The sequence below is a fragment of the Neolamprologus multifasciatus genome, chromosome 7 (genome assembly GCF_963576455.1).
Source record: "Neolamprologus multifasciatus chromosome 7, fNeoMul1.2, whole genome shotgun sequence".
Lineage (NCBI taxonomy): Eukaryota > Metazoa > Chordata > Actinopteri > Cichliformes > Cichlidae > Neolamprologus > Neolamprologus multifasciatus.
The window spans coordinates 40,752,846-40,768,127 of NC_140445.1; the positions used below are offsets into that span (position 1 = coordinate 40,752,846).

The following is a 15,282-nucleotide window of genomic DNA, read 5'->3' on the forward strand; positions in this document are numbered from 1 at the left end:
GAGCAAAGAGTGGAAGTAGAGCAGCATAAAAGTGAAAGGCCTCACATGCTCACAGAAAACGGAAAATAATTCCATAAAGAAAGGTTACAATGGCTTCAACACTGCTTTGACAGTATTTATGACTGTCAAAGCAGTCTTTTTTAAAAGGAGATCTACTTGACATTCTTGAAGGTCACATGAACATTGTACAAAGAGAAGTAGCCAAGCTTAATGATATTTATGATGACTATAGAGCAATGGATGGACCACCTCATGATATGCATTCCAAGCTAGACAAATCCACCTCGGTGACTACAGTAATTTTACAAAATATCAAAGTTCACATTGAAGGAGAAAAGCAAGAGGAGAATGTATGGCCTGATGCCAGCTGTATATTTACATCCTCTTGCTCCGTTAGTGTCTCAGTTCATAGCCAGTTTAAAGCTAATAGAGTTATCTCTAATGCCTCCTCCACCAAAAGACAAGAAGCTGCAGCGCAGGATGAAGCCACAAAGGCTTTGCTTCAGATTAAGACTGAATAAGAGAAATACAGAGAAAGAGTACAATTGCGTGAAGAAGAAAAGAAACGCTTTACTGCAGAACAAGATGCTGCTGCAATGTCACAATGCCTCCTAGAGGAGAAGGAGGAAACTGAGGCATGTTAAAAGAGAAAAGAAGAAAGCAGCTGTGATAAAGAAACAACAAGAGGGAAGTGCTGCATTAAGAAAGTCATTTGAGGACTTGAAAAGAGAAATTGAAAAATGAAAAATCTGAAAGGATTCAAGGCAGCAAAAGCAAAACTACAAGTTTACGAGGAAGGCTACTTTTCAGTGAAGCAAGAAAGAGTCACTCCTGCAACCACCCCTGCAAATGTACAGATAACAGAGTTCAACAATGCTACTAATCAACCCTCACAACAACAAACAGAGTTAAACATGACTCATCAGAGCACAGGTGAGCTTGTAAAGGTTTTGGCAGAAGCAATGTCAGCTAATAGACTACCTATTCCAGAGCCCTCTGTATTTAGTGGGCATTCACTTAAGTTTAAGCATTGGAAAGCATCTTTTCAGACTCCAATGTTGTGAAGGAACATTTCCACTGCAGAAAAGATATTTGTCTTACAGAAGTATGTTGGCAGGTGTGTTAAGGAAGCCTTAGATGGGTATTTTCTGATTGGCTCTGAAGATCCATATGAGGCAGCATGAACGTTATGGAGAGCCTTTTGTCAATAGCTAACGCCTTTAGGGACAATTTACACACTTGGCCAAAGGTCACAGGAAAAGATGTATTGCATGTAGTCCCATTACATCATACCAAGCCATAAGACAAAGTGACTTTAACAAATCAAACACAAAACCTCAACCTAGTATCTGTAAAGTGCTCATTTCTGCCTCTAAGCATGGGTCAGTTGGTGAGGTATGTTTTATATGTTATATAGATAATTTTATGTCTCTATTTTACCCATTTTACTGTTGTGTTTTATGTTGTTAATTGTATGTTGTGTTTTAGCTCAATCAGTTTGTGATCAAGGTCATGCTTTAACAATATCATCCCCATGATCCTGATCACCAGTGACAAGGTAACTGAAACCAGATAATGTAATGATACCCTCGGTATGTTGAATTTGCTCTGTAGGATACGGCACTAGTCTTTACTCCAGCCACCTTCATTTGCTGTTTGTTACTGCTCTAGACAGCCTTCAGTGACTAACTTGAGTATTTAAGAATATCTTATTAGTTAGCCTAGGGAAACTTTTAGGTTGCATTGGGTCATTATCTATTTGCACTGTCAAGCACCATCTGAATAGTTTTGTAGCATTTAGCTGAATCTGAGAAGACAGGAGCTGATTAACAGTAACAACATTTGAAGTGAGTTACCACTGAGCCTGGGTCTGGTAGCTTCTCCTCTTTGAAGGGAGATCTTAGAGTTAAGCTTCAGTGAAAAAACATTCTATTAAATTAACCTCAAAGATGAGGTTGTTATGAAAGAGCATTAGGGCCACTGGCAAACAAAATTTGTGTGAGTCTTTTGTTTGGGGTTTTTGTTGTTGTTGTTTGTTTGTTTGTTTTCCAGAATTCTAAGGGGGGGGGGGGGGGGGGGGGGGGGGGGGGGGAGCCAGAATTCTCCGTGTCCAATCCAGTTGAAGAAACTGATTTTTTTTTTTTTTTCAGGATTCTGGAAATACAACAACAACAAACAAATAGAAATGATGCCCCCACTTTTTGTCAGCACCCTTAATCCTCTTACGTAGGTGTTGAGTGCACTTCCTGCCGAGAAAGTGAAAGGTTATGGATTTCTGCTTTGCAGATTTTTATAGAAGAATATATAAAAATATTTAATGCATTGTAGTTAGTTATTTCAGTTTAGGTTTTTCCGACAAACTCAAAGTCAGCATTTTGTTTATGGTTACCATAGTAACATGGCGAGGTGCGACGGTACTTCACGTCGGACACGTTTATGAAACGAAATAGAGCGATTTTTTAATCAAAGCACAACCTTCTGGCTCTTCTAAAAACAGGTGAATCAAACAGTGAGCTCAGTTGTACCAAAAATGCCTCTGGTCGTGATGGACTACGTCTGGACCCAGACGGAGACGACGCTTTACATTAATGTGCCTCTAAAAGGAACGAAGGCCGGGAAGGTAGACATTGTCTGTACGGACGATTACCTCAAGGTAAAGTTCTGAATAAATGAGTTTTGTATTTTTACTGTTTGTGTATCAAATACTATATCTATGGGACTTTACCACGAGCCTCGTCTCAGTCAGAGACTAAGCTGGACTGCATAGCATTTTTTTTCTGTGTCACACACAGAGACATATTGAAACAATGTGCCGCAGTTTGATCAAGTTTGTGAGCAGCAGCCAATTGCTGCCGTATATATTTTCGAGCGCTTTTATCAATGGTTTTGTAGCCATCTAGGTGAAAAGGAAAAGAAGGAAAAGAAATATATAAATATAAATTGACATGACCATATTAAGCTGTCTGCATGAGTTTTTCCAAATGCATCATTAAAGCCCCCCTCCCAACCGGATATTTTTCTACCGGCCCCCTCTGTCTGCATAAAAGCAATGTCGGAACACACTGTAGTACCATACCCTCGAGAAAAAGGCAATTAACAATGGAAGAGAGACAGACCATCATAACACTTAAAATGTAGGTCTTTCCTATAGAGAAATTGCAAGAAAGTCAAAGTGTCACTGAGTACAGTTTCCTTCACCATCAAAAGACATTTAAAAACTGGGGCACACTCTGATAGGAAGAGGTCTGGCAGACCCAAAGCCACAACTGAACCAGAGGACAAGTTTCTGAGAGTTAACAGCTTGCATGATAGGCGGCTCACAGGACAACAGCTTCAAGCACAGCTTAATAGTGGTTGTAGTAAACAAGTCTTAGTTTCAACTGAGAAGAGAAGACTTCAAGCTGCAGGTTTGATGGACGAGTTGCAGCAAGAAAAAGCCATTGCTAAGACGTCATAATAACTATATAACACCCAGCAGGCCCCTGCGGGCGGTTTATTCTTCAAGCTCGGGTCCTCTACCAGAGGCCTGGGAGCTTGAGGGTCCTGCGCAGTATCTTAGCTGTTCCCAGGACTGCGCTCTTCTGGACAGAGATCTCCGATGTTATTCCCGGGATCTGCTGGAGCCACTCGCCTAGCTTGGGAGTCACCGCAACTAGTGCTCCGATTACCACGGGGACCACCGATACCTTCACCCTCCACATCCTCTCGAGCTCTTCTCTGAGCCCTTGGTATTTCTCCAGCTTCTCGTGTTCCTTCTTCCTGATATTGCTGTCATTCGGAACCGCTACATCGATCACTACGGCCGTCTTCTTCTGTTTGTCTACTACCACTATGTCCGGTTGGTTAGCCACCACCATTTTGTCCGTCTGTATCTGGAAGTCCCACAGGATCTTAGCTCGGTCATTCTCCACCACCCTTGGGGGCATTTCCCATTTTGACCTCGGGACTTCTAGGTTATACTCGGCACAGATGTTCCTGTACACTATGCCGGCCACTTGGTTATGGCGTTCCATGTATGCCTTGCCTGCTAGCATCTTGCACCCTGCTGTTATGTGCTGGATTGTCTCTGGGGCATCTTTACACAGCCTGCACCTGGGCTCTTGCCTGGTGTGATAGACCCCAGCCTCTATGGATCTTGTACTCAGAGCTTGTTCTTGTGCTGCCATGATTAGTGCCTCTGTGCTATCTTTCAGTCCAGCTTTGTCCAGCCACTGGTAGGATTTCTGGATATCAGCCACCTCCTCTATCTGCCGGTGGTACATACCGTGCAGGGCCCTGTCCTTCCATGATGGTTCCTCGTCTCCCTCCTCTTTCTTGGGTTTCTGCTGCCTGAGGTATTCACTGAGCACGCTGTCAGTTGGGGCCATCTTCGTGATGTATTCTTGGATGTTCGTTGTCTCATCCTGGACTGTGGTGCTGACACTCACCAGTCCCCGACCCCCTTCCTTCCGCTTAGCGTACAGCCTCAGGGTGCTGGACTTGGGGTGAAACCCTCCATGCATGGTAAGGAGCTTTCTTGTCTTTATGTCAGTGGCTTCTATCTCCTCCTTTGGCCAGCCTATTACCCCAGCAGGGTACCTGATCACGGGCAGGGCGTACGTGTTGATGGCCCGGATCTTGTTCTTACCGTTCAACTGACTCCTCAGGACTTGCCTGACCCTCTGCAGGTACTTGGTGGTTGCAGCTTTCCTAGAGGCCTCTTCATGGATCCCCAGGTACTTGTAACTGTCCTCTATGTCTGCAGTGTTGCCTTCTGGTAGTTCAATCCCCTCAGTTCTGACTACCTTCCCTCTCTTTGTTACCATCCGACTACACTTCTCCAGCCCGAACGACATTCCAATGTCATTGCTGTATAGCCTGTTAGTGTGGATCAGTGAATCGATGTCTCGTTCACTCTTGGCATACAGCTTGATGTCATCCATGTACAGGAGGTGGCTGACAACTGCTCCGTTCCGTAGTCGGTATCCGTAGCCAGTCTTGTTAATGATCTCACTGAGGGGGTTCAGGCCTATGCAGAACAGCAGTGGGGACAGAGCATCTCCCTGGTAGATCCCGCACTTGATGGTGACTTGTGCTATGGGCTTGGAGTTGGCCTCTAGTGGCCAACTATATATATATATATATATATATATATATATATATATATGTACATATAAATTCAAAATTCAATTCAAATTAATCACTAAACAAGAACCAGAAGATGGTCTTACATTTCTCTTAACAACAATTCTTACAGTATAACATGTATTCATTCACAGGTGCATTTCCCGCCTTATCTGTTTGAAGCCTTCTTGTTTGAACCTGTTGATGATGACAGAATCGCAGTAAGGGTTGCAAATGGATGTGCAGTCATCACTTTGCCAAAAAGGACCAACAAAGTGTGGGAGCATCTGATGATAAGTACGGGTAAGAGCTTCAACGTGTGGTCATTTCAGTAAACAACAAGGCTCTGGTCTTCTGAAATCATGATAATGTATCATAATACATTTGTACATGTGACAGTTCAAGAAGAAACAGTGTTGGTCATGCAGCAGTCCTGAAATTTTTTGATGTGGTAAGCTGGATGTTTTCCTGTGAACAGTGTCTCTTGAGGGCTTTTATCTGGCAATTACAAGCGTGTAAAATTATGTAAAATTGACTTGAAACACTTCCTGTATAAAGGCTAATTTACATCATGGAGCCCTGGTCTCATAAACTGACAAGGATATAAAACCTACTGTGTAGCTGGATTTAAGACATAAGTGCTGAAAGTTAAAGTTATCAAAACATGTTTAGCGTGACATCATTGGATTCCCAATTATGCCTCGATAAGAAACATAGTTAAGTTTGTAGTGTGAGGCACATGTAGTAACCTGATATGTTGTTAACTGTTTGAGTGTTCTTGGGATAGAGAGACTATTTTATTGCATAAAATAGCGCTGATCGCATCAGCTGATTGCGCCTCTTGGTACATCCAGCCGCACAAGGAAAAAACAGTTTCTGACTCCAGCTTGTCCATCCAGCGAACCACCTGTCACCTGACTTAAACAGGCTCCCCTCCATAAAATAGTTTATAAAAACAAAAATTATGGCTAACAGGTGCAGCTAGTCTCAGTGCAGCTAGTCCAATGAAGAAACGCTTACTGCTTGAGAGACAGAGTGAAAGTGAACAGTATATTCTTGGTTTCTTAACATAAGCATTGTTGCAGCTAGGGGCAGTACAATGGTGGCCCCCTAAGGCCCCCTAAGGGGTCACCTTTGTACTGCCTTCCCTTGTCTTCCCTTGAGTTATTGGTTCTGTTAAAATTAGCAAACATAAACTAATGTGAGTGTATTAACTGCAACCAACCAAGAAACCCGATGAAGTCACGTTCTGTACTGGCACAAGATGGCAGTAAACATTTTTTAAGAACTTAAACTCTAAGCACGTATTTCTTAAATCTAGCTACACAGACAGTGTTAAATCTATATCAGTTTTTGAGAGTGGGGTGTAAATTAGCCTTTATATATCTGACGTTGCTATCACTTGGTATAGCTACGTCTATCATTACGGCCGTCTTTCTCTGCCTGTCCACCACCACTATGTCTGGTTGGTTAGCCATCACCAGTTTGTGCATCTGTTGTCTCATGAGACAACAAAGATCTGAGTTGTGGCTTTCCTAGCGGCCTCTTCATGGTTCCCATTTACCTGCGGGATTTCCAGAATCCAACTATACTTCTAGCTGTACGTCAGTGAGTCAATGTCTTTTTCACTCCCGGCATACAGCTTGATGCCATCCATGTAGGGGATATGGCTAACGACTACTCCATTTCGTAGTCCATGATTGACAAAGTACAAACTGTTAATGTTGAAAACAACATGAAAACAATAGTAGTGTCCATAAAAACAATGACAAAAGCTATTATGGGTGGGGAAATGCATTACTGATTTGAGAACTGCACTAAGAGTAGTGAGAATGTTTTTCTGCTGTGAAATCAAGAAAAACTGTGATACCAACTGGTAGGCTTATTTTTTCAAACAGTGCTTGTGCATTTTTGCAGGGTTTTTGTTAGGTAAGCTATGTCATTGTTTATCTCATTTTAAGACATGGTAAGTCCCATTTTCTATTATGTCCTGATATGTAAAACCTTAGAATTGAAAAAGAGTGTAGCATCTTTTTAACATGACACACATAAATATGTGTCCATTTATATTTGCACCAGAAAAAGAGCCACACACACTTCATTGGTTAATCAGCTGGTTGATTGGTTATAAGGTTCTTCTCCTCAGATATTTTATTTGCCAGATACTTTAGTAAATATCTCATCCCCGGGATGATCGTTCTTATAGATTAATAAAAAAAAATAAAAATGAGAAATGCTAAAATTAATCACCAAATATACCAGGTGAAGTATAGGTGTGGGAGACACTGAACTAGTCACTGGAGCTCATATTAAGCTGCTATTTCTTTACCTTTAGACATTAGAGGGAGAGCATTATCCCGAGCTTTGTTTTGCTCTTCAAAATGCTTCAAATCACATCAGGAGTGTTTTAGAAGTTTGTTCCTTGTTTGTTCCTCTGCTGATGCTCTGTGCACAGCTTCTTTTAAAATTGGGAATCACTGCATATTTTTCTACCCTTTCTGTGCCCTGCCTGTTCAGTATTCATAAGTGTGTTGGGCACATGAAGTTACTTCAGCTTTAGTATTACTTCAGTTCAGTTGTTGATAGATATTCGCCCAGTTGCCCAACCAACCCTAGCAGGCTTTACTTGGGATTTTAATCTTAGTGAAATTACCCGATTAAATTAAGTTCATAATGTTTTTCAGATAATAAAGAAAAAATGGAGATCAGACAGAGGGCCCTGTTAAAATACCATGAAAAGCTTTCTTCAGAGTCCAGAAACAAGGCATCAAAACAACAAGAAGAGAACAAATATGCTCTGGAGACAGTGATAAAGGTAATTTTCCACTCTGTTTAATCACCAAATTCTCCTGTTTGATCCTGAAAAGAGCCTCTAGTGTTTTGTTATATTTTCCTTGAGTTCAGCTTGAAAAAGAGGAACGAGACAGTATCCAGAAGATAAAGGACGCAGAACAAGAGAAAACCACACAAGAGTTGGCTGCATGGCATTTCAGACAACAACAAAAAGCAGAGCAGGATGTTCAGCTAAAATTGCAAAATCAAAAAGCCAAAGCATGCCAACTAAGAACAGAGACAGAGAGGCAAAAATGTGGACCTCCCAACCGAGAAAAAATCAAATTGGGTGAGTAAAAAAAACAAACACAAATAAACAAAAAAGCAGGATATGCGACTCTTGAGGTGACATAGGCAGTATTCACCTAGGATGTTTTGCAAGGACAGGAAAAACTATGCAAGCACATGGCGAGCCTGCAGTCCACGGAAAGGGTCTCCAACTGGGTTTGAACCCAGGACCCTCTTGCTCTGAATTAACATTGTTAACCTCAAGCCATCATTACACTTCTTTTAGGTAGCATGGTGTCATGGTTAGAGCTGTTGCTTCATAGCAAGAAGGTTCCTGGTTTGAGTCCCAGCTCCACACAGAAAGACTCCCAGAGTTTTCCTGTGTGGAGTTTGCATCTTATCCTGTGCCTGCCTTCTTCTGAGTACTTCAGCTTTACCACATAGTCCAAAAACATGTATATTAGGTTAATTGGTAATTATAAATTGGCCATGGATGTGAGGTAGGCAAAGTGCCTAAAGTGAAGCTTCATAGAATGACAAATGATTCAATTTTGTCTTGCAGTCTACATTGTTTTTTCCTGGTGCTTAGATTTGGCGTTATACAGGCTGATATTAATGAACATATTCCTGCTTGCAGATCAAAGAAGCAACAGTAATGCAAAGAGCAAGAAAGCCCAACATGAACTCCCTCCTCCAAGACTCAGTGGAGACATTCAAGTTACATTCACCCCAAGAATCTTTCCAACAGCTCTCAGAGAGTCCAGACTTCCAGAGGAGGAGGAGGTGAGTTCCTGAATGCTGTGAAAACCAATACCACCAACAAAAAGAATTATGGCGTATGGAGTTTCAATAACCATTTTAAGAGAGTATTTGAACAACAATAACAATACAATGGACTGTGGCTCCAGTCTAAGAGTTAGGATTTTAATCACACTTAACATAAATATGTACAGAGTGTAGCAAATAAATTATTGCATGATCATTTATATAATACAAAATGTGGTTGTTCATTCGGGTATTTGGATAACTGTACACTCCCTTGGTCCCCAAAGATAACATTCATCCACTGGGGGGGGGAAAAAACTGAAATAGAAAAAAAATAATATGGAGTATTTTTGCATCTTAGCTGTACTGACTGTATAAAAGATGGATGCCATGGCTTCGCTACTGCCCACTGTGTACTTGTGAGGGCTACCATGTGGAATTTTTTTTAAGCCAGAATCCGCCCAGTAGGACTGAGATGCTGCGTCACACTCCCATCCACTCACACGCTGGTGACTGCAAAAGTGCCCCCATGCACTTCACACATGGGGTCTTTTAATGCACTGCATTAAAGATTTGTTGTTGGCTAGTTAGCCATGCTACACACCTTTGTTGCTGTCATTATGTTTGAATAATTCATCACTCCTTAGTTTTTTTTATCCTCGTTTTATAACTGGAGACGACATCAACTGCACACTCCACAGAGGCCCAGAGTTACTGTAAATATCTGAATAATCTGGAAATTAGATGTTGCCTTTTGCGATTTGAACATAAGACTGGGGATGACATAAACAAAACAGAGTCCACAATATTATCAGCGGCTAAATTCACCCTGGGGAAAAACAAGCTGCAGAAACCATTAGGACCAAGCTGGTCTGGATTTCCTGGGTTAAGGCCAGCTTGGTCCTAGTAGTATGAAGCTTGCTAAACAACAAAACAAACACTCCAGTTTACAATTCTTAATGTGTCTTTCTTTATAAGTTATATGGATGATTAATCCCTTTGACTTTTTGCCTTTAGCTTTCTCAGTAAAACACCTACAGCTTTCACTGACAGTACATCATTTGGTACCTTTAGCTTTTTTTGATCAGTTAATTTATGAGTTATGACAAATTTACTCCAAGATTAAATGAGCATATATAGTGTGATTTATCTGTTATCACTGGATGGTTCTGAGGTCTGAATCTGAGGGCAGATCATATTACCACAAAGAAAAAAGAATCATCACCAAATGTCAAATGTGAAGTTCAGTTTATCTCTCAAACCTGAAATAAAGTGGATCTTCACTCTACCGACAGGTAATGTTTTCTTCACATTTCGTGAGTCTACAGTTCTGCTGACAGCTGACATGTAAAAAAAAATATAAATAAATATAAACAGCTTGTGCTGAAAAATTAATTAGTGGAAAAATTAAACATACAATTTGTTTTAACACACCAAATGTTTATATTTGGTTTCAGCACAGCATACTAGACTCACATTTTTTTCCCAATTAATCTTGTGTCTTTTATTTAGTTAAAATCAGTTGTGTTATCAACAAACAGAAGTTACAAACTGGAAGTGATATTACAGCCAGTCATTGTGAAGAATACAGTGACAACATTTTCAGTCCTCTCAGTACTGCTATTTATGAGGGATTGAAGTATACAATATTTTGAAACATTCAAACATACAGTAGGTTTTTTTTTTCAGGTTAATTTGATTGATAAGGATAAGGATAAGCTTTATTTGATATGCATGGATTAGTAAACAAACACCAGCTTTCCCCAACAGCTGACTGTTCATTTTAGCACGATAGCTAAGGACTAATTACTGATTAGCTTACAAACACCTTTAGCTTAACAAAAAAGGGTGATGATGCCACACGTCTTTCTGACAGTTAGTGCAGTTTACTGCAGAACACCTCAGGCTGTCAGTGTAGAGCAGACAGTCGCTGTCAAAGATGCAGGACTTACAGGCAAACTAAACAGGAAGTACGAGAAACACGCACACTGAGACGCATAACAGAGCGAGGGACAAGAGACAGAGGGCGAGAGACAGGGGGGGAGAGACAGAGGGCTAGAGACAGAGGGACGAGAGACAGAGGGACGAGAGACAGAGTGTGAGAGACAGAGGGGGAGAGACAGAGGGACGAGAGACAGAGTGTGAGAGACAGGGGGGGAGAGACAGAGGGCGAGAGACAGAGGGGGAGAGACAGAGGGACGAGAGACAGAGTGTGAGAGACGCACACAGAGTCACAACTGGTAAAACAGACAACTAGGCAAACAAACATGAAGACAAGACTGACTAAACTGGGAAACAGTTTATACATACGTCTCATCCTTTGTATTTCCATACATTTCTTTTTCTATGTATGGAAATACAAAGGATGAAACTAAAAAGCACAAGAAAACAAAACAATACCAAATAAAGACTAAGAAACGTGGAACATTATAACAATAAACAAGGTCCAAAAAGTCCAATAACCAAAACACTGGGTGGTACCCTAACATTTGACTCTGTTGGAAAGTAAATACTGGTCGGGCTTTATTTGCAGTTTCCAAGCAGAGATGTGCAGGTTTCTTTGTGATTGCAAAGCAACTTGGTGAAGCAACTTTTGATTTAGTTTGACAGTGTGACCCCAGTGTTATCTGCTAACATGGAAGACATGGGGTTTATGATTAATACTGCAATCAGACACCAGGGGGCAATAGAGATGTTTTGGATTCATTTTGGGGGAGCTGTCAGGTTGTACATGTTTTCTACAGTCACTGCTATTTGATCATTTATGTAGATCTGGCTTTTGTTTGTAAAACAGATAACATTACTGCTGGCCCTGCTATTGAGAATAATTTCAAATACTGAAAATCACCCAGTAGGATGGAAGACACACCTTTGTCACTTTTTTATATGCTTTTTTTGTTTGTTTGGTTGGTTGGTTTTTTTTAACCAACTAGTGGCTGAGAAAACAAGCTGAAACCTGGCGAAAAGTGAATGTGGATGTTGGTGAGCTAAAAAACCTGAAGGAAGAGGAGAGGAACCCTTACTGGTTAAAGGACAAAGGAGAGTGAGTGAAGTGTGTCAGAAAACAGAGTTTGCTGACACACTTAAATTATTATTTTTTTTATAATCTTTAGTAACTTTCAAGATTTTCTTTCCAATTTCAGTTCAGTTTAGTTTAGTTTCCAGGGTGGATGTCCTTTTTTAGTCTGGTTATTATTATTATTATTATTATTATTATTATTATTATTATATAGTTTAGTGTTAGTTTGGGTTTTTTGCTTTTGTTTTTATTGATTGAAATATTTTCTAGGGGCAGAGTTTAACAAGCTCCAAAACATTTTAACAGTTTGACTGTTAACTAACTGTTTTCCATAAACCTGTACTTTCAAAGTGTCTCTAAGGAGGAAGTACAAAATATTGTTGTTTTTTGGGGTAACTGAAATGTTTTGTTTTTTCATGCTTAATTTCACTGTTTAATTAATTGTATTTTCCTTGTTATCAGCTCTGTTTAACAGAACTTTATTTTTTAGCAAATGTTTTGCCACTGGGGACTTCCTGGGAGCAGTGAATGCCTATAGCTTGGCTATCAGGGTTATGGGGAAGATCCCTGCTTTGCATTCGAACAGGGCCGCATGCCATCTGAAGTTAAGAAATTTTCACAAGGCCATTGAAGACTCCTCTCAGGTATTTTTTCTTTTATAGCTTTTTTTAATTTTTACTTTTACCTTTTTTAGTCTTTTTTTGTGATAGACAGGCAGAAAGCTGGGAGTTGCATTAAATGGCCTCATAGCAGATTTGAACTAGTATCACTGCATTATATCCTGTATTGCGAACAGTATTCGCTCATCAACCAATGTATATGAACTTACGTTTTAACATCCCAGTCTTAATCCATAGGGTTTGATATGATGATAAGGTCCCTTTGCTGATATAACAGCTTTAACTCTTCTGGGAAGGCTTTCCACAATGTTTAGGAGTGTGTTTATAGAAATTTTTGACCATTATTTCAAAAGTGCATTTATGAGTTCAGACATTAATTGGGAGTCAGCACAAGGATAAGTAGACCTGGGAAGAATTAGTCTCTGCACTAATTAATTACAAGGGTGTTCTGTACGTTGAGATCTGGACTCTCTGCAGGCCTATAAAGTTCTTCCACACCAAACACCTTCATCCATGTCTTTAAGGACCTTGGTTTGTGTGCTGGTGTGCAGTCATGTTGGAGTACATGGGGACCATCCCCAAACTGTTCTCATGAAGTTGGGAGCATGAAATTGCCCAAAATGTCTTAGTATGCTGAAGCATTAAGAGTTTCAACACCTGAAAAATAACCCCACACCACTCCCGCCTTCACCAAACTTTACACTTGCAGTCAGACAAGTACTGTTCTGCTGACACAAACCAAGACTCATCCATCGGATTGCCAGATGGAGAAGGGGTGTCTGTGGTTTAGGGGGTAAAGCAGGCCATCTACTATTCAGAAGGACCTTAGCTGCCTCAGTCTACATGACAATTATCCTTGGACAAGATACTAACCGCAAGGTATTCTCTGAAGCATCCAGTGGGGTCAGGGTGTAGGTAGGATCCGGACCCAAACATGGGACTCTTCCGAGAGAAAATAGTAAATTTATTTACAGTGAAAAACAACAGGTAAAATATATACAAGTCCTGGCAAGGTGATCTTCTTCAAAATCCCCACACAGTGCTTGTGTCCGTGAACAGTGAAATGGCAAACTCCAATGCAATCCGTGACTCTGCTCCCGTGAAAACACTCTCTGCTCCCGATTCCTAGTGAAGATAAACACAGTGAGTTAGCTAGGCAATCCAACTCCAGAGCGAGGTTTTTCAAAAGCAAGTCCACGGCTGTACTGATGAGGTAAACTCAACGATCCAGCCTCACTGTTAAATAGGACGCTCCCAATCAGCTGCAGCTGGCGGCAGCTGATGAGTGACAGGTGTGGCTGCCTCCACAGCAGGAACACTTTTGGATCGAATGATCATTGGGGATCCTAAACTTCCGGGAGCACGAACGTCAACATAAACACGCATAACGGGGAAACGGGGAAAAGGAGGGAGAACAAAAAACACCACAAACATGGACACAACGGGCAGGTCTGCCGGTGAGAACTGCCAGACCATGACAATTGGAGTATGAGTGTGAATGTGTGAATCTTAGATACAAAGCACTCAAGTAAAAAAAATTGCTTTTATGAATGGGTGAAAGAGGCATGTTGTGTAAAGCACTTTGAGTGCTCCAGTGGAACATATAAAAGACCAATACACTGCTCTAATGGTAAATAAACGGACTCTGCAGAACTTCTGTGTATCGGCTGACCCTGCTCGGTTGATTTACGTGATCTGCCACTTTGTGGCTGAAGTTGCTGTTGTTCCCAGTGGCTTCCACTTTGTTATAAAACCACTAACATTGACTTAAGCAGCGAGAAAATTTCACAACTGGATTTGTTGCACAGGTGGACTGACATATGCTCTGGATGGTCCAACTCTCACAATGAATGGTCAAGATTTATTTACTTTCCAGAGGAATAGCATACAGTAAACATCTGCCCACATTTTTTACCGCAGGCACTTGATCTGCTGACTCCACCAGTCCCTGCCAATGCAGCTGCCAGAGTTCGAGCTTTTGTCCGTCGAGGATCTGCCTTCTGCGAGCTGCAGGCCTATCCAGAAGGTTTGTTGCTTTAAAATGTCAATAAGTTGATGTGTTGTACTCAGTGATTTGTTTCGGACTTTACTTAGAACTTGTTAGCCATGATTCAAGGCTTGAGTTGTAACTTGCATGTCAGTAACTTTGTCCTACCTAAGGGCAAGGGTAAGGTCAAATATGTGGAGCGTGTTTTTTTACAGTGACTCAAAAGGTGTCCAGGTCTCAGGTAATCTACCTACAATTTAATTTCAGGGCTCCAAGACTTCCTTGCTGCTCTGAAGATTGACCCTAATAATGAAGCGCTGTTGGTGGATACACAGAGAATCAGAGACATCATTCAAGGATCTGCTGTCAATCCTCCCAGTGAGACAGAGTGACACACAGGGCATGTGCTTTGTACGTTATGTTCATGAAATGTTTTAAAGAGGACTGGTTTCAGGTTCTTTATAAAATATTAAAAATTCTTGTATTTTATTTACAAAGGTCATACATTTTTATCCATCCTTAGCTTTCAAATGTATTCTGTACATCCTTTGTAAACAACATCCTTTGAAAAATACAGACTTTTGAATTGTATCATAGGTAAAGCCAGGCTACTTTTCTAGTGTCTCATTAAGTAATACCATTCTTAGTTTTAAATGATTTTCATGATCAGTTAATTGTATATTATATAAAATGTTGGGGAAAAAAGAAATCCATGTTGATGTCATATT

The 15,282-nt window shown here is 40.7% G+C and overlaps 1 protein-coding gene across 2 annotated transcripts; it reads left to right on the forward strand.

Moving 5' to 3' along the window:
- The first annotated feature begins 2,360 nt into the window (after positions 1-2,360).
- On the forward strand, positions 2,361-15,263 carry dnaaf4 (dynein axonemal assembly factor 4). 2 transcript variants are annotated; one of them, XM_085167390.1, is made up of 10 exons: positions 2,361-2,653; positions 5,259-5,406; positions 7,788-7,918; positions 8,008-8,224; positions 8,801-8,946; positions 11,862-11,971; positions 12,438-12,591; positions 14,488-14,593; positions 14,822-14,985; positions 15,162-15,263. In XM_085167390.1, the coding sequence occupies exons 1-9, from the start codon at positions 2,531-2,533 to the stop codon at positions 14,944-14,946; spliced, it is 1,260 nt and encodes a 419-aa protein (XP_085023516.1). In that variant the 5' UTR covers positions 2,361-2,530; the 3' UTR covers positions 14,947-14,985; positions 15,162-15,263. The 2 variants fall into 2 exon arrangements, with proteins under 2 accessions (XP_085023516.1, XP_085023514.1); XM_085167388.1 differs by having other exon boundaries at positions 14,822-15,263.
- Positions 15,264-15,282: the final 19 nt, after the last annotated feature.

Coding starts and splice junctions, on each gene's coding strand:
- dnaaf4 (XM_085167388.1), top strand. CDS start 2,531: ATGCCTCTGGTCGTGATGGACTACGTCTGGACCCAGACGGAGACGACG. Junction 11,972..12,437: donor TGGTTAAAGGACAAAGGAGA/GTGAGTGAAGTG, acceptor TTTATTTTTTAG/CAAATGTTTTGCCACTGGGG. Junction 14,594..14,821: donor GCTGCAGGCCTATCCAGAAG/GTTTGTTGCTTT, acceptor ATTTAATTTCAG/GGCTCCAAGACTTCCTTGCT.